Source organism: Ictidomys tridecemlineatus, chromosome 13 (assembly GCF_052094955.1).
Source record: "Ictidomys tridecemlineatus isolate mIctTri1 chromosome 13, mIctTri1.hap1, whole genome shotgun sequence".
NCBI lineage: Eukaryota > Metazoa > Chordata > Mammalia > Rodentia > Sciuridae > Ictidomys > Ictidomys tridecemlineatus.
In genome coordinates, this window is record NC_135489.1 from 8472500 (window position 1) to 8495671 (window position 23172).

General features: G+C 33.1%; 1 protein-coding gene across 3 annotated transcripts in view; it reads left to right on the plus strand.

Moving 5' to 3' along the window:
* The window catches only part of Tmx3 (thioredoxin related transmembrane protein 3), a 38021-nt gene extending 16156 nt beyond the window's left edge, over positions 1-21865 (plus strand). For 2 of the 3 annotated variants that reach the window (XM_005340231.4, XM_040272194.2), the window contains 10 exons: positions 863-962; positions 1661-1738; positions 5598-5664; positions 9879-9977; positions 11675-11732; positions 11915-11968; positions 13256-13312; positions 14739-14868; positions 16241-16309; positions 18435-21865. In XM_005340231.4, the coding sequence (XP_005340288.1) occupies positions 863-962; positions 1661-1738; positions 5598-5664; positions 9879-9977; positions 11675-11732; positions 11915-11968; positions 13256-13312; positions 14739-14868; positions 16241-16309; positions 18435-18698 (976 nt within the window). In that variant the 3' untranslated portion in view covers positions 18699-21865. Of the gene's footprint in view, positions 1-862; positions 963-1660; positions 1739-3475; positions 3590-5597; positions 5665-9878; positions 9978-11674; positions 11733-11914; positions 11969-13255; positions 13313-14738; positions 14869-16240; positions 16310-18434 lie in introns of those variants that run through there. The other variant, XR_013429487.1, reaches the window with a different exon arrangement.
* Positions 21866-23172: the final 1307 nt, after the last annotated feature.

Sequence of the window (23172 nt, forward strand, 5' to 3'; positions counted from 1 at the left end):
TCAGTTCTGGAGTTGCATCACTTGCTAGTTAATTACTGAGCATTAGAATAGAGGTTGAGGAAAAGTGATGCAATGAATCCCAAGAATTGTGCATTTTGAAAATGTTTCCTTTTGCAAAGTGTTTTCTGTTCCTTTATGAATTTTGTGGGGTGAAAGTGTGACAATATATACAATTTTAAAAAGATAATTCTTCTTTTAGTTATTTAATTACATTTATAGGTGATACATTTTATAATAATTTTGATGTAATTCATTTCTGTTTGCTTTTGAAAAATACTAACAAAGCTGTAGAGTTCTGTTTTCTATCTACAAGGTTTTTATGCACTATAATGCATACTATTTTATTTTTTCTGAAAATAAGTAATAATCTGTTCTGGGAACTTGTCAGGTTTTAACCTCTGTAGATTACTTAGAAACTAACATTTAAATTGACAGAATATTATATAAATATTTTTAAATGTCGTATACTCCTGGGATGGTATTTCACAGTATGTTTTGTGAATGTTCTTTTAAAAGGGGAAAAACATTCTCATGTGAATTGTTTTGTTTTTAACCAAGGGCTGTAAATAGATGATAATTCTGTTTTTACCTATCAAAATGTTGGCAGTGGTGATATTCTCTGAAGAGATATATTTGAAACTTGTTTTCCAATTGGTGGGTTAAATTGTAGGTGTATATATATTGTCAATATGTGGAAATAATCATAGTCATGGGTTGAAGCTTTATTTGCTTTATGGATTTGGGGATAATGAATTAATATATTATTAAAGCTTTTTAACTGTAGACATGACCAGCCCTCATAAGTAGGAGTAGAGTAAATTATGTACTATCTTTAGTTCATACTTGTTTTGTTTTCACACAGAGCTCTAATTCGGCCACTTCCAAGTCAGCAGATGTTTGAACATGTGCAGAAGAGACATCGTGTATTTTTTGTTTATATAGGTGGAGAATCACCTTTGAAAGTATGAAATTATTTCTTGATCTATAAAAACATACGATTATAATTAAATTTGCTTAATAGTTAAGACTTAGTCAGAGCCTCAAAATTTACTCCATTTTTACAGGAAATCTTTCAGTTCAATCTTAAGTATTTTTTGTAATAAAAACATTTTCTTGGATACCTTCTGTGGTGTTTGCTGCTCTCAACAGAAGTTGGTAACATCGGTAGATGCCACCTGCCTTAGTGTTTCTTTCATTACTGACCTGGTTATTTAAAATTCACATTGCTTTTTAGCATTGTACATCTTTAAGACTACAAATTGCAGTGTGAATATCAACTCTCTAAAGGCAAAAGGCTGTTATTGTCTTAAGTTATTTTAGGTGTGTGTGTGCTCACACATATCTTCCTTATAATCATCACTGTCATTATTATACATTGTTAATATAACTTAAATTAATATATTGAATCAAGTTTAAAATTAAATATCAAATAAACAATCAAATATATTTGGAGGAGGTTATAAACACTTGGTTACAATTATCTTTTGCCCTAGAAACAACTCATTTCATTTGCTTGTATTTCATCTTTTCACTCAATGTGCTAGCAAATTGCAACACTACTACTTACTACATAAGGTAGCTCTGATTGTTTAATGAATAATAAATGTTCATCTTTTGATATTCTAAAAAGGCCTTTTTTTTCCTCTTTATATTGTTACAGGAGAAATACATAGAAGCTGCTTCAGAATTGATTGTTTATTCATACTTCTTTTCTGCTTCAGAAGAGGTGGTTCCTGAGGTAACATTTAAAGTTGTATTTTAATGACAGTTTTATTTTTAATTTTACTTGATTTTATCTGATTTATTTATTGTGAGGCATAGAGTAAACATGTTTACTCTTTACTGCTGGTGACAGGCTGCTTATTATTAATAAACAAATATCACCAGATTCATGAAACTTAGGAATTATTATTATAGTTTTTTTTTCCTTTTTAAATAACAAAGCTGGTACAAATGATATCTCACACTCTAAGATTGTTCATAAGTAGTTGTTCATAAGTAGTAGATTAACTTGGGTCTGTGCACATGCTTGTGTGTTATACATGAAGTCTACTGTTTGGGTCCTAAGATACAGTTCTCAGTAAACAAATCTATAAACAGGATCTCATAAATTCTGTAAAAAAAAAAAGCAGCAGTGTGATAGTTGGGACATAGGGGAGTGAGATAGTTGCTATAAATTGGTTAATTAAGAAATGTTTATATGAGAAAAAAATAGATAAAAAGGACTTAAGAGGATGTGAAAGAGTCATGCAAAGATAATACAAATACCAAGATAAGAACATTCCCAGCATATCTGAGGAACCAAACAATAGGCCAAAGTGACTGTGGTGATGTGAAAGAGGAGATAGGAGTGGGCACTTACAGCTGATGAGGCTAAGGTTGATGGAGAACATGGTTTGATACTCATTTTTTTTTAAATGTAGACTCTCTCTTTTTTAAAAGAAATATATATTTATATAAAACAGCAGAATGCATTCCACTCTTATTACATATATAGAGATCAATTTTTCATATCTTTGGTTGTATACATAGTATACTCACACCAGTTTGTGTACTCATATCTGTACTTTGGATAATAATGACCATCACATTCCACCATCAATAGTTACTTTATGCCCCCTCTCTTCCCCTCCCACCCCTCTGCTCTGTCTAGAGTTCGTCTATTCCTCCCATGCTCCCCCTCCCTATTCCACTATGAATCAGCTTCCTTATATCAAAGAAAACATTCGGCCACCCTGAACATGCCCAATCTCCTCTGATGCTCATTTTAAGGACATCTGTGCTAAATACAGACTGAATTGTAAATTGGATACATAGGAAAGAAAATCCAGGGAGGTCAGTTGAACTTTTGTAGTAATCTCCAGAGTTTGGGCTTGGGGGTTAGTAAAGAACTGGGGGAAGTGAAAGGATTGGTGTGTTTAGGAGGTAGAATTGTCAGGGCTTGATGTGGAGGTAAAAGGGTGGACTTAAGGTGAGCCCTGAGTGTTTGGTTGGAACACCACAGTCAGTGGTGGTGGTATTTATGAGCTTGGGGAATGTTGGGAAGAATGGTTGGGAAGTAGAATAGTGATAAAGAACTTGAAATTTTCTTTTTAATTTGATTTGGCGTAACTTGTCAGGCATCTGATTTCAAGTGTTAAATATAACAGTTGGATATAGAGGTCTAGAGATAAGTCAAGGCTGCATGAATAAACTTCATAGACAGGAGATGGAGAAGAAAGAAACAAGTAGTCCCAGAACCCAAAGACAGCAAAGAAAAATGAGTAGAAATAACCAATAAAGTAGGAAAACAAAGGAGTAAGTAATTGTGTCACCTGCTTAGGAAGTAATCAGGGTGAGGAAGTAACCACAGTGTCCACCTGGATGTGGTTGTTTTTGAGAGGAGTAATGGGGACAGATATTATATGGTGTCATTTGAGAGATCAATGGCAGATAAGAACATGGAGACCACAGTATGAAAATTTTTGCTTTGCAGGGTACCTGAGAAATTTGACAGTAACAAGGGAAACATGAAGGATATCAAAGGAGCTTTTTTTTTTAAAACTAGTATAAGTTATCAAAATGTTGAAATATTTTTATTTTCACAAAGGTAAGTCATATTATACTTGTAAATATTTTTAAAATGTCTTAATGTTTAAATATTTTGATGTAAGAAGATTACAGACTTACCTAGAAGCTACGTTTAATGTTTCCTGCAATGTGTATGCAGGTGTTTATGCTATAAATATGTACTCTGATCTGATTTTCAACTCCTTAGAGTACCGCAGGCAGGTTTTGGTCAATCTAAACTCACTTTTAGTTTATGTAGTTAGGTGTAATTCAAGTTATTTTGCAACGTATTCTTTGTTTATACTTTTACTTTTGGCAGGCAGGGGAAGATGGAATGGAAAAAGGGCCAACTTTGCCATCAGATCTCAAACAAGTGACTCAAAAGGTTACGTTTACGTATGGAATGCCAATGTGTGATATAAAGCCTAAAATGAACTTGAACTAGAACTTCTAATTGTTTGTTATCTCCTAAGTCCAGTGGAACATTCTTTTTAATATTAGAGTGTCTGTGGTGAATCCTTATCTATAGAGTCTTCTTAGCACTTTCTCTTAGACACCAGGGCTCTGAGTAGGCACAGATAGCATCTGCTACATGAGCACACTTGGTTATTATGTATTACGGTTGATGTTGTTATTAGCTCTGATAACTAGTTTCTTTAAGCAGTTTTAAATTATTTCTGGAAATATCAGTCTTTGTCATCTCTTAGTTCTGAGTATCTAGTTGGCAAAGAGTGCTTGGGGAAATAATCGTTATTGCGAAATATTATAAGGAGTTTTACTCCAGTAGAGAGAAATCTAAAAAGTCCATGATTTTTATAGTTCATTCATATTTTGAATATTAGTGTTTTGCCAGAGTTTTATTACCTTTACAGTTAGGATTTATGAAAATTCTAGTTGGTGTTGTAGGAGGATAAGAGGGGTGAATTAAGATAGTTTCTGACTTCAGAATACTTAAATGTGTATGGAGAAGAGTGACATGTAGACAGATGACTGCAGTATAAGATAGTGAGTTTAAAGGAGCACAGGGGAGAAAAGTCGATGGAAGTATGTGATCCTGGATAGGTACAAGTCTTCAGACTCCTTTAGTCATGTTCTAGGACAAACCATTCATATGTCTTTGAAAGAGAGACATGCTGAATGTTGAAAAATTATTTCATACATCTGTGTGGGTCAGTTGACAAGAGCAGGTAAATGGGGCATGTGGTAAAGGTAAAGTGGTAAAGGCAGCTTTACCACTGCCTGTAAGTAGGTGTTTTTTAAATTTATTTATTTTTTTCTGATGCTATATCATTTTTTTAGTGGTAATGTAACCAAATCATTGTATCTTATCTTCTCCTTCCCTTTATTTGTAATTACTTTCATTTTGCCATGCTCATAATAATTCTCAGTGGCTTTATCTTCTGATCTCATTCTGATTCTCTACTATAATTTTACTCCTTTAAAATTAGTACCATGTAGGTATAAGAAGCAATTACTTCCTGAATGAATTCATTATTATTGAGACTGTTGTAAAACACTTTATAGTTTAAACATGCTCTCATTCATTATCTAATAGAACTCATAAGTGCCCTGTAGGGGGAAGTGGTCTGAATGTCCTTATCTCACAGAGGAGGAGGCAGATTCCTCTAGAAAAAATGTTTGGCTCATTATCACACAACTGGTGAGTGGCTGGGAAGATCAACCCAGATGGGCTGATTGGCACTGTGCCCTTGCTGTTCTGCTGAGTGCTGTGATTCCCATAATGGTACCTTTAGGTCTGTTCTCAGTTTTAAGAATAAATCCATTGCTTTCACCATTGTCAACTGGACAGTGTGCCAGTGTGTGTAAGGAAATTCAGACCCAATCTTTAGGTGAATCTTGGATTGATGCTACTTTTTTAACTTTGAAATGTTTTGATAACTAAATTCCTAACTTACCTTTCTCTTGGCGGGGGGTGGTTTGTGTAAGCTTATGCAATGCACACTTGGTATCTTTCAATACTTGAAACCATAGCTATCAATTAAAATTTTTTAGTGATAAAAGTTATTTACATTTCTGATGTTTTGCAGTATGTGACCCTAAAAGAGGTGCCCGCTGTGCTTGTTTTCAAAGATGAGAATTACTTTGTTTATGATGGTAAGTTCCAACGTTTTAATCCATGCAGAACATTTTAAAATTATATGCTGTATATTGTCTATTACAGGAGGTATTGATAAGATTTTTTAATAGTTGAATGACTAATGTGTTTTTGCTCTTCAACTTTAGTTTTTCCATTTCTTATACTTTTATTCTGAATTTAGAATAAAAAAATTAAAAAATAGTAACTTTTGTCAAATTATATGACATTTTGACAAGTAAACCATATGCAATTTCTATACATTGCTTTACAAAAATGTTCTGAATTAATTTTAGCCAATACCTACCTAATATTTCAGATATATAAAAAGATGAAATAATAAAACATCTTCCGTAGTAAAGCCTTCATAAATTCCTTTCCAGCTGCATCTCTCCCTCATCAGAGAAACCCATTCATTGAACAAATACTTGATCTGTTTTAAAAAGTATTATTTTGATGTCAGATGTACATTATAAAGAGAATGATATGATGAAATCCTGCATACTTATCAGCAAGGTTTCCCCCCCCCCAAGCACAGAACTAAAAAATGTAACTAAAGGAAAACCTAACCCTCTTTATATATTAAAAACAAACAAACAAACAAAAAACCCCAAGAGACATTTTATAAACTCCTGAAAAATAGTAGCTGCAACATTATTTAAAATAGCAACATAAAAAATGGTAAATAGTTGAATCCCCTAACATATATAATAAAATTCATAACCCATTTACTTGAAGCACTATACAAAAGCAGGAACAGAATCTCTAATATATGACAGTTAAAGACATAACATGATGCAGAGAGAGTTAACTTTAGCCACTTTTTTTTTCTTTTTTATTATTTTATTTATTTTAATTAGGTATATATGACAGCAGAATGCATTTGATTCATTGTACACAATTGCAGCACAGCTTTTCATTTCTCTTGTATTTATCAAGAATACAGACAACAGTAAGTTTTGGTGAGGATGTGGGGGAAAAGGCACACTCATACATTGCTGGTGGGGCTGCAAATTGGTAGAACCAATCTGGAAAGCTGTATGGAGATTCCTTAGAATACTTAGAATGACCATCATTTGACCCAGCTATCTCACTTCTTGGTCTATACCCAAAGGGCTTAAAATCAGCATACTATAATAACACAGCTACATCAATGCTCATGGCTCAATTCACGGAAGCTAAACTGTGGAACCAACCTAGATGCCCTTCAGTAGATGAATGGATTAAGAAACTAGTATATATACACAATGAAATATTACTCAGCATTAAAAAAGAATAAAATTATGGCATTTGCAGGCAAATGGATAGGGTTGGAGAATATCATGCTAAGCGAAGTAAGCCAATCCCAAATACCAAAGGCCAAATTTTTCTCTGATAATTGGGTGCTGATTCATAATGGGGCGAGGGCATGGGAGAAATGGAGGAACTTTGGGCAAAGGGGAGGTGGGGTGTTGGCGGGGGGTTAGGGAGGGTGAATGGTGAATAGGTACAGGAAAGATGGTGAAATGAGATGGACATCATTACCCAAGGTACATGTGTGACTGCACATGTGATGTGATGCTACATTGTGTACAGTCAGCAAGGTTTTTTACCACATTTACTTTAGCTGTTTTGGGTTTTTTTTCCCCTTCTTGAAATATTTTAACGCAAATCCCAGTGTTATTTTATCACTTTGGTGCTTCATATACCAGTCTTTTAAAATGTGAGCCATATGTCTTAGATAGCCTCATGCTGTTAGAACAACTAGGATGATTATAATTCCCTAATACCATCAATTCTACCCCCATGGTTCCCAGACTGCTGAGTACTGTAGGTAGTGCCCCTGACTACCTGGGACCCCAGGAGATAATTTAAATTTCAGGGGAAGGGGAAGAACAAGACATCTGTTGGACACTACATAACTGCTCCAAGGTGAAAGTAAATGCAGTCTTAGCAGCCATCTCAGTTAAAGTTTAACAAAAAATTGAGTTTCTCATTCTCACTAGCCAGTGACTTGTGGCTACTGTGTTGGAGAGCACAAATATGGAGCATTCTGTTCACTACCAGAACATTGTGGAGTGTGGTTGTTTTTCTTGTTGAATTATACTATGGAACAGAAAGGAAACCAGAACTAGTTGAGAACAATAGACCTTGAATTTCTTAATTCAAATGTAACAGAAGAGTATCCAGTGAAAGAATGTTTTTAGTTAAAAGGAATATTTTCTTTTGATAGTCATATGAAAGTTGAGCATTTCTAGTGTTAATTATCTTTAATTACAAGAACTGAATTTAGTTTCTTGTAGTAGAAGTGTATAGAGGGCATGCTATCTCTCTACTTAACCTGATGTTGTCCTTTTATCCTCAAAGTAATCTGTGAGGGAGTTAATATGGCAGATTGATTAATGTCCTAAAATTCAGGGCAGGTAACTGATAATGTTAGATGGTAGAGGCATGTACAATTAGTTTTTTATGTGGAGTGTTCAGTCATTCATTAGAATGTTTATTAAATATCTATGTTAGACATCAAGCTTAAAAAGGAACTTAAGAGGAACTTGCATATGTGAAAAGAGAGGGAGATAGTTTGTATCTGTTCTGTCTACTCTTTGATTATAGTTCTCCTTGCATAAGCGTTTTCTGTATATTATTTATTAAAATAATCATTTAAGATTAATATTCTTAGTAATTTACAAATTGATTAAAGCATGAAGAGATTTTTTTTCCCCAAGTTAAAATGTGTAGTCATTGGGATCAATGTTGGTCACACAAATTTCTTATTCTCATCTTATATGAGTTTCTTAACAACGTAGAAAGCAACTTTGTTTCTTTGTTTTTTCTTGGGGGGAAGACATCAATTTAGATTTAGATTATTCTTTGAGTCTGCATAAGAAAGTACCCTATTCTCATTTCTCTGTGTTTTCAGCTGTGGAGACTTCTATGCTTGAGACAGGATTAACGTGAGGTTTCTACATTTATAAAGGCCAAGCTTTTCTAACATGGAGTAGATGGTATTTAGAGCCTGCTTGGAGCCTTCAGATAGACCAGGGGTTATCCGTTAAATATTTATTTTAATAATTATTGATAATATGTTTAGAAGCATTGGGTTAAGGGTTTAGGAGGATGGTTTATTTTCTAATGAGTTTCCAGTTTATCACTTTGAGAAATCTGTACAAAATTTGCTTTTGACATAGAGTGAAGATTGTGGCCCAGAAAGCAACTTCTAGTTTTAGATTTACTTTTCTGATTTGTAAGTCCAAATGCATACATACTTTCAGATTTGCATTATACTACTTATTTTATATTTTGATGACTTGAAAATGTTTGTTTAGCAATGCAAGTGACATAAAGCATACCTTTCAAGAAGTCAGTAAAATACAGTTTTCGGCCAGAATTATTGATAGGCTTTAAAAGATGTTTACAATTGGCTTTTTTTTTCATACAATTGTAATTACTTCAGAATTACTTGAATTATATTTTTAATCAGGATATAATATTTCTTTTGAATATTATCTTCTCTATCTGCTTTCCACAGGAAGAATTTGATGTTGGAAAAAAGCTGTTATGCTCTGGTTTTATGTGTGTGTTTAAGCTGTACATACAAAAAAGATTTCTAAACTAAGAAAAATTCATAAAATAGAGATGAGCAAAAAAATTGTAATAAAAATGCCATCTATCATACAAGCGAAGGATAACCATTTAGGAGTACATGCTTTTATTTATTTATTTATTTATTTAGAGAGAGAGAGAATTTTTTAATATTTATTTTTTTGTTTTCGGTGGATACAGCATCCTTTATTTTTACGTTTTTTTATGTGGTACTGAAGATCGAACCCAGCACCTTGCGCATGCCAGGCGAGCGCGCTACCTCTTGAGCCACATTCCCAGTCCCTATGCTTTTATTTTGCCTTTGTTACTATCTTGTTTAACTTTGCAAAGTTAGTTATAATACTTATTCATTTATATTAAAATTTATTAAATTTTTAAAATTTATAAATCATCCTTCCCAGCATGTACCAATATGCACTTATTTTGATTTAGGACATTTCAATTGTTGTTTTAGTGATGTTATAAGTTGCTTTGTGCTTTAATCTTTTTGTTACATCTGATTGCTTGCTTACCATAAATTTCTAAAAGTACTGTTTATGGATTTAAGATTATATTCTTTGTCAGATATTTTATATGTATTGTCAGATTAAAACATTGCAACTTTGTTAAACATATTGGTACTACAATTTAGTCACTTTGTTTTGTTTTTAAGAATATGAAGATGGTGACCTGTCAGGATGGATCAACAGGGAGAGGTTTCAGACTTACCTTACTATGGATGGCTTCCTCTTGTATGAACTTGGAGACACAGGTAACAAGCATATGTACAGTCTTCATTACTCTTTGGGATTCCTTAATTGACTAAAATCGATTTCTAAAAGAAATGGATCATTATCTCCATTTCATGAAGTAAACTTGAATGTTAGTACTGCTTTTGAGAATAGAAACTTATTACCAAATATACTTGTGGGGGGCAGGTCAAAGATTAGCTAAATACAGGGCTTACTAATCAAACTGATGACAGGAAGTCAAAAGGCCTGGATAGGAAGGGATTTGAAAAAGTTATCTACCAAGAGGCTATCCACAGGTTTTGTATAGGAGTTGAAGTAAAACTTATCAGAACCTTATTATAAGGTCTACTTGTACTTGTGGTGGGTGGGGGAATGAATCAAACTGGCAATTTCTTAAAGTTACATGATTAAAAATGACAGACAAAGCAAATATGGCATAAAAATGGAAGTTACAAGAAGTTAATTACATAGTTTTATAGATGCAAACTGCAAAACTTATAAGTTTTAAGGAGAATCGTTTTGTAAATATACAGCAAATGAGAAATCATGGATTCTCTTGCCATTTTTGTTTTAATTCACAATGTTAAGATTAAGCCTTCTGTAAATAGCCTAGTGTCTGGCACATTATTTGGCACTCAGTAATTGGTAAATTAACATGAAAAACTGTTCCTGTGTTTCTTGAATCTTTTTCGTACATGGGAAGATCCCATACATGTTGTAGACATTGTGAATAAAGGAAACTAATGAGGCATGTAAAAACTAAGAAGCACATGGTAAAAAAGCAAACACTGAATAGTAAGTGAAATATTTTAAGAATGGAAATAATCACTGTGAACTAATGTTTTCAGCAGAGTGTTAAAAGTATTCAAGATTGTGTGGACTTTAGAGATAAGTGTAAGCAACATTGGGGGCAATAGAAGCCATGTTTAGTGTGAGGAGGATGTTGAAAGACTATTAACTTAATCTTGCTTTGTATACCTGCTCAGAGCCACATAGTATCCCAGTATTTTTGTGTATATAATCTCATTTTCCTCTCAATGACTCTATAAAATAGATACTAATTTCTTGGAGTAAACTGAAGCTTGCTGAAGTTGTTACATAGCTAATACTCAACTGAACCTTACCATTGCTCTCCCAGGGCTTGAATAGTGCCAAGAACATAATGTCCAGCACTGATGATTATATCATGCTAATTCTCCTAGAGCTTAATCACATACATTTGATTCATGTTCTATTTAAGATTAACATGAGACATTTAATTCTGTTTATTATTACTGGCAAATAGGCTACATAAAAACCATCTTACTGTTACATTCATTTTCTTTTTACTAACAACTATAACAATTCTTAGTAAACTTTTTACCAATTCACTTCTTATGGTTTCAGCTTTTAATAAAAAAATTTATCTTAATCATTTTGTAGGTAATGTGAAAACACAATTTGGGTATATAAATTGTTAATAGATTTACTATTAACATTTTGTGAGTGAGTGCTTGGAGAGAAATTATCACTTGAAGTTGACTAATTCACTGGTTCTCTCTGATTCAAATGCATGTTATACTATAATGTGCTAGTTTAAGGAAGTTTAACATGTACGATAATTGTAATTAAATTTTAAAAACATTTTTGCTATAATTCCTTATTCTCAATGAAAATGATAGTTTAAAAGTTGTTTAAAAAGAGTTATTGAACTTAGATATGTCATTCTTAATTTCAGGAAAGCTTGTGGCTATTGCAGTTATTGATGAGAAAAATGCATCAATTGAACATACCAGGTATAGTTGCCTTGAAATAGTTTTAAGCTTCTAATGTCATCTAATTCAGACTACATGTGGCTTTAAGTCAACTTGATACAGTAGTATTTTACTTTTACTACTGCCTTTAAACAAGGTGGAAGCTATTTGATACTTATATGTTTCAAGTGATGAATTGAAATATTTATGTATTTGTTCTACAGATTAAAGTCAATTATTCAGGAAGTTGCAAGAGAATACAAAGGCCACTTCAGTAGGTATGTGCTTACATTCTGGAAGATTTACTTATTTTTGTTTAGTTTTATTTTCTAATATAGTAAAGCAAAAGTGGTAGTATAGTTTGAGCATCCCTAGTCTGAATATTGAAATGCTGTAAAATATAAGACTTTCTCAGCTCTGACATGTCACTTCAAATGGAAAATCTCACATTTGACTTCATTTGATGGGTAACAGTCAAAATGCAGGTGCACTTAACATATTGTGTCACATTCCCTTCAAGCTGATTGAGGTGTGTAGGAAACAAATGAATTTCATGTCTGGATTTGGGTTCTGCCTCCCATATATTTCATTATGTATATGTAAATTTTTCAAAATGATAAAAAAAAAATCTGAAGCATGACTGGTTGTGAACATTTCAGGTAAGGGTGCTCAGTCTGTATTCTGGACTTCCCAAGGTAAATTAGGGAACTGAAGTAAATGGTAGCTTGTAGCATTTCAGAGTTTTCTGGATCTTGAAATTGATTGATAGTATGTCTTACAAGTTAGGAAAAGAATGCAGCCTTATTTATAATTTGTATCATACCTGCTTCCTTATAGTATTGAGACAGGTTTTATGGAAGGAAATAGATGCTCAGATATTCATAAATTTGAGGTTATGTTACGTGAGCTGTCAAAAGTTAGAACAAAACTATAAAGATAATTGTAACAAGAACTCAAAGAATAACAATATAAAAATATCATCAGAAATACTTTTGCTATTTGCCAAATCATTCTGTATGTTGTTGTCAAAAAAGACTGAGGGTCTGGAGTTGTGGCTCAGTGGTAGAGCATATGCCTAGCATGTGTGAGGCACTGGGTTCAAAAATAAAAATAAAGGTATTGTGTCCATCTACAACTAAAAAAAAAATGTAAAAAGATAATGTGTATTTTTATATTATTTGATTTTTATTATCTTATTCCAAATCTAGTGAAAGGTTAGTAAGCCTACAAAATACACAGTAGGTTGTATCTTCTGAATGGTCCAGTTTTAGAGTAAACAGGTATTTTATCTTAAAACATATTTCTGTTAGACAGGATTTTATTTCCATGCATCTAACCATTTATAAATGGAGATGTCTTAGAATTTGTTAGTGCTACTCACATATTTGTCTCAAAATCCAGTAGAAGTCAGATTTCCTATGTATGTATATTATGTGATTCATTCAGTAGATATTTACAGCTTATATACTTATCGAGCCCTGAAGCTATTTGTTGTATTGGTTGGCTTTTTTTATTTTTTTATTTTTTTAAATATCAAGCTCTTGGTTTTTTTTGTTGTTTGTTAGGGATTTTCAGTTTGGCCACATGGATGGAAATGACTACATCAATACCTTGCTGATGGAGTGAGTAAAGTGCTGGGTGATTTTGCTATCACATCTTTAAATTTGTTTTTGAGAGATAGGTTTAACAGTTAAAAAAAAAAAAGCTGTTGGTATATTCTGATGACAGCAGTCTTTTCATTATTTTACTTTAGTTTCTAAATCCTGTATATGAAACTTACTGTGTTTTAATATTGCTGTATACTAAAAATATTTGTCTCCCAGCTCAGTGTTATAATTCATACTATTCTGAAATGACATTATTCAGAAACTCTGACTTACATACTTTAACAAGTTCATTTTTAATAGGTAGTTATGACTATTAAATATAAAATTTTGAACATTCAAGAACTAACTGCAATTATACAAGAATTTATTTTAATAGATTAAAATAACTATGTAGGAAAAAAATGTAATTTTATAATTATTTAACCTAGTATGTTTTTGTAACTATTTGATATTAACTCTCTCATTCTAATAAGGATTTGAGAGTAGTTTGCCAAACTATGTTGTGGACCAGATATAGAATACAATGAAATCAAGAGAATGAAAAAGCACAGTTTCTCTGTAGAGTATTTGAAATAGCTGACCCTAAATTTTTTAATACTTAAAGTGGAAAAACAGTTTTTTTTATGCTCTCCCATTGTTATAGGATACCTGTTGGTTTTAGGAAGTATATGGTTGACCTCATCAACCTAAGAGAAGTTTATGAACGGGACACTCTGCAATAGAATTATATTTTCATGTCCCAGGATACAATTTGCCTTGTTGAGGGTTCCAAGTACACTTGAAAAATACATGTGTTCTGATGTTGTTGGGTAAAGTTCCTACACAGTGTGACAAAGGGAGAACAGAGAATTTGCAATAGTGTTTTCTTGACTACGTATGATAAGGTACATGCAGAATGCTAGGCTTGAGTTATCTCGTATAATTTTTGTAGCATTGCCTGCTTTGTTCCAAATGAAAAATGTTGTGTGTGTGAAGCTTAGTTACTTGCCTGACATACTGTAACTTTCAGGGAAAGCTCCAGATTTGAACATTCGAAGTGGGCCTCAGAGGCCACACTCTTAGCCTGATTTTCTGAATGCTGTGTAGCTAAGGTGGGTTGTGTATGATTAACAATGATAGTATTTGAAGTGGACTTATGACAAGGAAGAATCTGTCCCAGCAATTGACATATCATATATCATAATGTTTATCTTTACATTTAATCATGATTACTCAGCTCTCTGTTATATTATACATTAGAATGTTTTTCATATAATTTAACTTATATAATAAATTATATATTATTTCATATAATTTTAATTTCAAATTGATACACAATTTGAAATTATAGGTGAAGCTATTGATACAGCTTCCTTTTTCCATAATTATTGAGATATAAAAATTCCAGAATATTTGTTATCAATATGTTTAATGTTTATTTGATTTCTTTTTATGTTTTCAGTGAATTGAAAGTCCCAACTGTAGTTGTACTGAACACATCAAACCAACAATACTTTGTGCTAGATAGACAGATTTCAGATGCCAAAGACTTGATCGAGTTCATTAATAACATTTTGGATGGCTCAGTAGAAGTAAGTGGTTCAGTTCTCTTTCAGAGGAATGATAGGAAGTAGAAGAGAAGCAAGTTGTTTTCATACTTCTGATTCTGAAAGGAATAGCAGGCCCTTGCTGAGGGGTGAGAGGGAACATTCTTCCATGTGATGGTCTCTCCTTTCATAGGCATTGTCACATTCTCTCAGACATAGAAGATCTTCTATGGAAGTAGCTAACAGGTGGGAATGCCCCATTGGAGGGTAATTTGGAGACATTTGGGGTGCCACAGTGATGGGGGAGGTGATACTGGCTTTTAGAGTTGGCTCTGAATGCTCAGAGGTCCTATATTGTGTGAGGTAATCCCTGACTCTAAATACTGCTTAGTTCCAAAAGGACCATTGAATTAAGTTATGAGGATGACTTTTCTAGGAAAATTTGTGAAGAAGACTCTAGTTTCTTAAGAGGTAAGGATATTCATTAAGAATCAAACCCCTGTGGAGAATTTCAGATATAATCTTATAAAATATATCTCAGAAATCTATTCACTTAATAGATTGCCTTAGTAATGTATTGTTTTTTTGTTTTTCTATAAATCTTAAGTTGGTTGCCACCCTTAGCATTAAAGGATCATGTTTTTCCTTCCAGGTCACAGGTTGTAACTAGCACATATCTTAATAGACTCAAAGAAAATAAGAGACTTTACTGCTTTCATGAAGTTTAATTATTATTATTTTCTGTAGATTTTCATTTTAGCTTTACACAAACCTTATTGAAACATAATATGCATATCTACCTTGCATCAAAGTCGAGAAATTTGTAAAGCCCTCTTAATCACATAGTGGAATTTTATGTTTGCAGAAATAGTATTTTGGTTCAAATGAAACTTGTCTGTATGAATGAGAACCCTTCCATTGTAAGTGAGCGAGCGGATGGCTTGAACTGTTTAATAACACAGAGATTACACTGGTCCTCATAGGTTGGTGATTCAGAGTGGGCCAGAGTTCTTGGATGGCTGAGAGCAGGGATTGGATTGATTTTCATCAGGAAGTTTTTTCTCTTTGCCTTTCAGCACTTCCTTTTGAGCTTTATCCTCAGGGAGACTTTCCCCAAATGATAACAAAGGTATCCTATAGTAGTTCTAGTTCAGCAGTCCCAGATCTAAACTCAAAAATTGGGCATGCCTGGATTTGGGGAGTAGGTCAGGTTCAGCTAAGCTGCATGGATTATGAATAGGAGAGAATTAAATTCTTCAGAAGAGAATCGGGTTGTGTTAACACAAGAAGACAAAAAAAAAAAAAAAAACCAGCAAATGTGTTAAAATGGCTTTTTCAGGTGTTTTATGAAACATTTTATAGTCAACCTTTTGGCCTCCGATAACATTTTAATTTTTGTTTTCTTATTAAATTGAAGGCCCAAGGAGGTGATAGCATTTTGCAGAGATTGAAAAGAGTACTATTTGATGCCAAGTCTACTGTTGTGGTAAGTTGGACAGTTTGTTTAGTGTCATTGGAAGCTTAGAAAGTATGGGTTCTTCATGTCTAATGAGGGTGAAATAGAGAATTTCAAAGGATTTGTTCAAAGTGTGTCTTCAATTTGAAAGGTATGAACTGCATCCATCATAGAAATTAAGTTTCTTTTTTTAATATTTATTTTTTAGTTTTCAGTAGATACAACAACTTTATTTTTATGTGGTGCTGAGGATCCAACCCAGCGCCCTGCGCATACCAGGCGAGCACGCTACTGCTTGAGCCACATCTCCAGCCCCAGAAATTAAGTTTTTCTAATTATTTCCATATGATTGAAGAGATTACTGAAATTCAGAATCACTAAATGCACTAAAAAACTATTCCTCCAACCTACTGAAAATTTAGATAATAGGAAATTTTTATTTCTACTAAGCATTGTTTCCTGTGAATTGATCATTTTTGTTGAAAAAAAAATGTCTCAAGAATTCCTTTTTTTTTTTTTTGCAATATTCAAAGTAAACTTCCAGATCTTAAAGTTTTAGGCATCCCTGTGATTTGTATAGTTTACCCAGATATTTTCTTTTATAGTTTCATTTTCGAAATATGTTTCCTCAGCTTTATTCACTCACTTCTTACCTGATTTTTTCTGCCATTCTAATTTCCATCTGTTTTTACCATATGAAACTTCCATGTAGTCTCACTGATAGCCTGCTGATAGTTGAGTCTTCTGGTGTATTCCTTTGGATTTCTTCAAGGAATCTCTTCTTCGTCATTCTCCTTTCCCTGCTGCTGTGATACTTACTACTTCCCCCACCTCCACCCCATTTCTCCAATAATCCATGCCTTTCCAGTGTCTCTTTCTGTTGCCCACTTGAGTCCTTGGAGCTGAGCCTTCTTGCTTGTAAGTGTATTCTAAAAGCTCATTCTCATTCCCCAGCTTCAATTCTTAGTCACTTTGACAGTAGAGCATGTTAAAATTTGCTTGAGGCCTAAACTTAGTTTTAATTATCTGTCATGAGCCATGCCATCAGCATTTTCACTCTTCCTAGCTGAAAGCAGGCACGCAACTATAGCTAGCCTTCTCTATTCTGAGAAGTGACTCTCATAATCTGTGGCTTACCATGCATAGCATACTGTTTCTTCAGTTATCAGTGGCATTTCTTAATTTTCCTGTTGCCACTAACATGGATTAGACATTATCAAACTATTTCTCCTCTTTACCTGGTCTGGGCACTTATTGGTCTCCATTCCATTATGTAAACCACTAATGCTTCTAGAATAATCAACTTTGGCCATTGTTCATCCTTTTTCCAGGGATGCACATCAGAATGTGAATGAACTCTGTCCATCTAAAATACTTTCTCATTGTTTTTAAAATGTTGCACAAAGTTTCCTGGATCTAATTGCAAGTACTCACATTATGCCTTGTTCTGCCTCTTTCTTCCTTTTCCTATTTCTACCTCAAAATATACCCTGACTCTGTGTAGCCTTCTTCTGTTATCTTAATCCAAAATAATGATCTTTCTGAACTTGTGGATATTGTTCTTGTGAGTTACAAATGCAACCCATAAAATACAATGTAGTGGAAAAAACATTTTGTAAAATTACTTTTGTTTTTGTGGGAGCTAAGGAGATTACATATAACATGAGGGAAACTAATAAGTGAATGATGCTTTACTGCTTACCAGATGAATAATAAATGATAAAAACATCATGTGAAGGGAATATGTATATACTCTCTTCATGGTAAATAACTCCGCCTTTGCCATGAGCATCAGGTTTCTATAGTTCAATGAATAGCTCAAAAACTGGCAGGCATAGTAATCACCTTAAAGAGACCTTTCAGTTAAAATGAGAAAAATGAGTTTTTTAAAAAGGGATTTAAGCAATTTGGTACACACACACACACACACACACAAGCATGTGTGTGTGCATATTTACATGCATGGATGCTGAATCTCTCTCTTATGGTGTCTTTAGCATGGTAGTTATTGTTTAAGTGTTGACATTTAAATATTGATACTTCAAGAAAGTTGCTAAGCAACAAGAAGAAATTTGCAGTGGTTTTAAATTTATTGTGTGCTTTTTATATCAGAATTACATCTGAGGGCAACTGAGTTTTAATTATCTTTCCTCAGTCGATATTCAGGAGCTCGCCACTTATGGGCTGCTTTCTCTTTGGCCTGCCACTGGGTGTCATCAGTATCATGTGCTATGGAATCTACACAGCTGACACAGACTCAGATGGAGGTTATATGGAAGAGCGATATGAAATGTCTAAAAGTGAATTTGAAATCCAAGAACAGCCAGAGGAGAACACAGATCAAGAGCCAAACAGTGGAGATTCTACAGCACCTACTGCCCAAGAGCCCAAGGATGTGTTAGAGAAAAAGAAAGACTGAGACTTGACGAGTATAAAACATTTGATAGGATTTCAAATCATTAAAGAGTCTATTTATTGGATATAGATATTTAATCATGATCTTTACAGAAGAGAACATGTTATTTGTACTTTGCTAATATCAACTGCATGGATTCAAGTAGTCCTTCTACAAAGGGGGAGATATTTGGAGTAAAGAAACGGTGTATCTAAAACAAACAGAATCAAACCACTCCATCAGAGTTTACCTTATAGATGTTATTATAATAGGTCAGTTTTATTTGCATGTTTCTCTATCTGAATATTCTGTGACAAAGTTAGGATTCTTGGAGAGAATATTTAAATTGGTCATTCAGGTAGAAAATACATGTCTGATAGAGAAAAAATAACACATCTACCTACAGCTGTCCATTCTCATATATTTTGCATAAGATTTGTATGGACAATGTAAGTCTTTAATAAAAGTTAGGCACTTTAAGGAAAACTAACAACTTTTTCCATGTATCACATTAAGATTACAAGGTTAAAAGTGATGTGGTTTTATATATAGCATAGTGCTTTTATTTTGTTAGTTATTTTTAAAGGAGAGGAAATGTTACTTTTTAACTTTATACTTGGTTTCATTATTATAAAATTTTCATATGAGCCTGTATAGTGTGTGGGGGGAGTTTTGTGGTTGATCTTTGCAAAATAACCAGGTTGTGCAGGGAACAGTAACTTCAGCCCGTTCCTGGGAATGCTCTCTAACCAGTTGTCTTCATCAGTCATTCCAGGAAGGAAAGGAGCTATGTCAATCCTGTCTTGCTTAGCTTTAGCCAAAGCAGTTTAGGATTTTTGTATTCTTTCTTTTTTATTTTGTATATTGAAATTTCTTCTAAAATTTCATTTGATTAAAAAATCTGGCTTTTGAAAAGTAATATATCATATTTTTGTTTGTGGTAATTTTACTTTATAGCAATTTAAAATCTGAATTATCGCACATCTATTTTGTAATGCCATTATGAACACATGTTCATAATGAGTAATGAGTGACATAATTAGCATGTCAAGCAGTGTGTCACGCACAGTGAGAAAAATAGAGATGGCTGGTTACTTTCTCTGTTCTCTGAGTTCTGTCATCCATTTCAGTGAGTATCTCTAATTTCATTTATAATGAAATAGTGTAGGAATTCTAACACAGTAATATCTAAAAATTGGTATTTTGCAGTAAGCTTGATATGCTTATTGTGGATTAATTTGTTATTTTTGAGGCCTTTGTTTACGTAAGTTTGGAATTTTTACTAGGTAACTTATTTAAGTACTTATTCTTTAGTTTTATTATCCATTGTAAAGATTGTCTTGATTGTATTAAAAATGTTTAATCATTTTAAAAATATGTAATTTATGGTCCTTACACTGAAGTTATTTAGGGCTTTGATTGCCAAAGGCAGCTTTTGGTTGTTTCTGATGCCATACTAATCTGGACTAACTGAAACTCTTGTATCTTAAATGCTGCAGAATTACAAATAATTGTTTTGTTGTGTTCATGTGTTCTTTTAGCATATAATAATTAAATATCCATCTTTAATGTTTGACCCCTTATTAACTTTTTTAATAATGAAATAAGTATGTAGTCAGAGAGAATTTCAGAAAATACTAAAATGAAAAGTTCTCAAATGGAAATTGGACATAAATGCTGGTAATTCAAAAAGGAGATTCCTCTGCATAGAATACAGAGAGTATCTTTGGGAAGATAATAATGTTCCCAGTGATCAGACTGGTTTTGCAGTAGAAAAAACTTAGATAAGTATAGAGCCTCATTTAAGACTCAGTTTAGTAAAGAAGTGAAATAAAATTACAGAAAATGTCACTGATTTTTTTTCCTTCATGTTTATCACTATCAGATGTTAGTTTGCATATTTTTGTGTTATTAGTCATCACCTATACAGAACACCTCTGTAGGGAAAAGAGTAAAGTTCAAGAAGCAAAAATCCAGTGATGATCCTTTGTATTCTGGGACATGACCCTTTAGTTCATGGCCTTAGATCTCTGTCATCCTTTGCACAACTCTGTGCTCTTGCCTCATGTGCTCTTTGCACATTTTAAGTGTGTTTATTGAGAAAACAAAATGTGTAGGTTGTTTGATAAGTGAATGTTTTTTTTTCTTTTTGTATTAAAATTTTGCTTTTAACTTGTTTCTGTTTTAGAATATTACTTTGTCAGATTCCTCACCAAAAAAAAAAAAATGGTTCACTTGTGTGCTTTTTCCCTTCAATGTGATTATCAGAGCTTTACTCTGAATGCTGTTTTCATTTCAGGAAAAATTATTTAAAAATAAAGGTGTATCTCTTAATAATTAAATCTGGTAGACACAGTGATAATTCAGATGATGAATTACATGATTACATATCTTTAATAGAATCCTTCAGGAAACTGGAGTCCCACTTTCTCTTTCAGTTGCAGCAAAGTTCCATATCTGTTTTCTGGAATTCAAACTTCTAGATCCTTGAACAATATTACCAATATTCCAGAGGGAAAGTGCATATTTTTATCATGTACCCTGTGCACCCCATGGTAGCGCACAACCTTTTTTGTTTCACTGTATGCATCAGTATTTCTCTAGCTACTGTCTGAAACTTGTTTGAAGGATATTAAATCTGGAATTTTCATTTTCTTCCTCACAGTGCTTCCTGGTATCTGATTTAGAAATAACATTTAAGATGCCAAATGTTTTAAGGTTGAAGGAAGGGTCTATGTGAGTAGTTAAAACAGCTGTTTGGTGGATTTTATTGTTAATGATGTTCCTTGTGTTTTGATTTTGGGGCTTTTTTGTTTGTTTGTTTTGGTTTTGTAAAAAGTAATATAAATAATTTCATCATTGTTCTGTATGACCAAGAGGTAGGACAAGGTGGAAAAACTACTTAGCTATTCTTATTAAGCAGAACTTGTTGAAATAAACCAGTGTGAGAGTGAGATATTATGACTATCAATTAATTGGTAGGGTTAAGTTTACCATTTTATTTTTATAATTCTTTTTTTTTTTCCTGAATGTGTGAGTCCAAGAGTAGACAAAAAATACTTTTCTTCTTTGGACTAATCTCTGGTGGTTTTTGAAAGTCTGTATTACTAACTTGTTGAATTCATGATATTCTGTCTTATAGCATCAGTTGTAAACATTTGTTTTTCTAAAATAAAGTAATTCAAAACGTAGTTGTTTGTTATTTTTACTATGTGTCCTTTGGCAGTTTGCCACATGAATAGTTCTGTAGGAGCAAAGACAGCAACTAATACCGATCTTCATACAGTTTTTATTTCTTTTGTTAAAATTTTAAGTAATTCATAATTGGAGTTTTAGAATTTAAACAGATTTGAGATCAGATTGTAATCTTATTCCCTGATAGATTTAGAACTTGGGATTCATGAGTTTGGTATATTTTGTATTTGTAGAACTTGGTATCTTTTACACACTGATTTTTCTAAAAGGGTGCCTCACCTGCTTTTTACAACACTTAAAGATAGAAGAATTGAATTTGTATTCTTAAGTCAGCTGTAAAGTTATGATCTTGGTACAACATGGCCTCAGCCCCCTCACTGTATTGTCAATGAAGTGAGAATTTAAATCCTCAGTGTTTTGTTTTTTTGAAATGGCATTGGTTGAGAGTATATTACAAAACATAAATTTATACAAGTTAATTTTAAAATTTGTCATTCTATACCAAGAGCATGTGTTTTAATGGGAATAACTGGCACAAGAATAACAGTCAACAAAAATGAACCTGTGAATTTATGAATTTGCACTGACTAGCTGGTTAGGATAGTTGCTTCTGAGAAGGGCATAGCACGTTGAGCTCCACAGAAGTGTGGCAGAGGCACCCTGTCTCGACAGGAGCTCCTGTGCCATGCTGCCTGGTTCATACTCTCTCTCCCTCGTGTGCTGTGTGAAGTTGGATAAACCACTTGACCCCTCTGCTCCTGAGTCAAATATGATTGGGGATAATGACACCTATTTCCTTGGATTGTGAAGATTAAATGAAGCATATTTGGAACAGGGACTTGATTTCTCACTTCATTTAGAATTTTATAGTTGTTTACCACAGAGAAAAGGCAAGTCATTATGAATATAAAATCTTTATGTTTAAATTTGCTTGGCTACTTTCCGCAATTTAAGTTTTAACATTCTGAATCAAAGTGGAAAAAAAGTATTTAACATTGAAATTAAACAATTATAAATATTTAGGTTTAGACATCTCTGAAAAAGCCTCTGGTCTTTGTGCTTTTTTATTGAAACAAAATGAATAAACACAAAGAAAATGTAAGTATCTGGTAGAATAATTGATTGATTTCTGTGAATGTTTGTTTAGATAGGTAAATATGTGATTTGGAATTAGGATATGAATGCATGTTGCATACAAATGAAAAGATTATTTTCCTTCAAAGATTCCTGGCTAAAACTCAAAGTATTCCAGGGTTTACCAAGCCCATCTCCTACAAACTGGAATGGTGTTTTAATCTAGTGA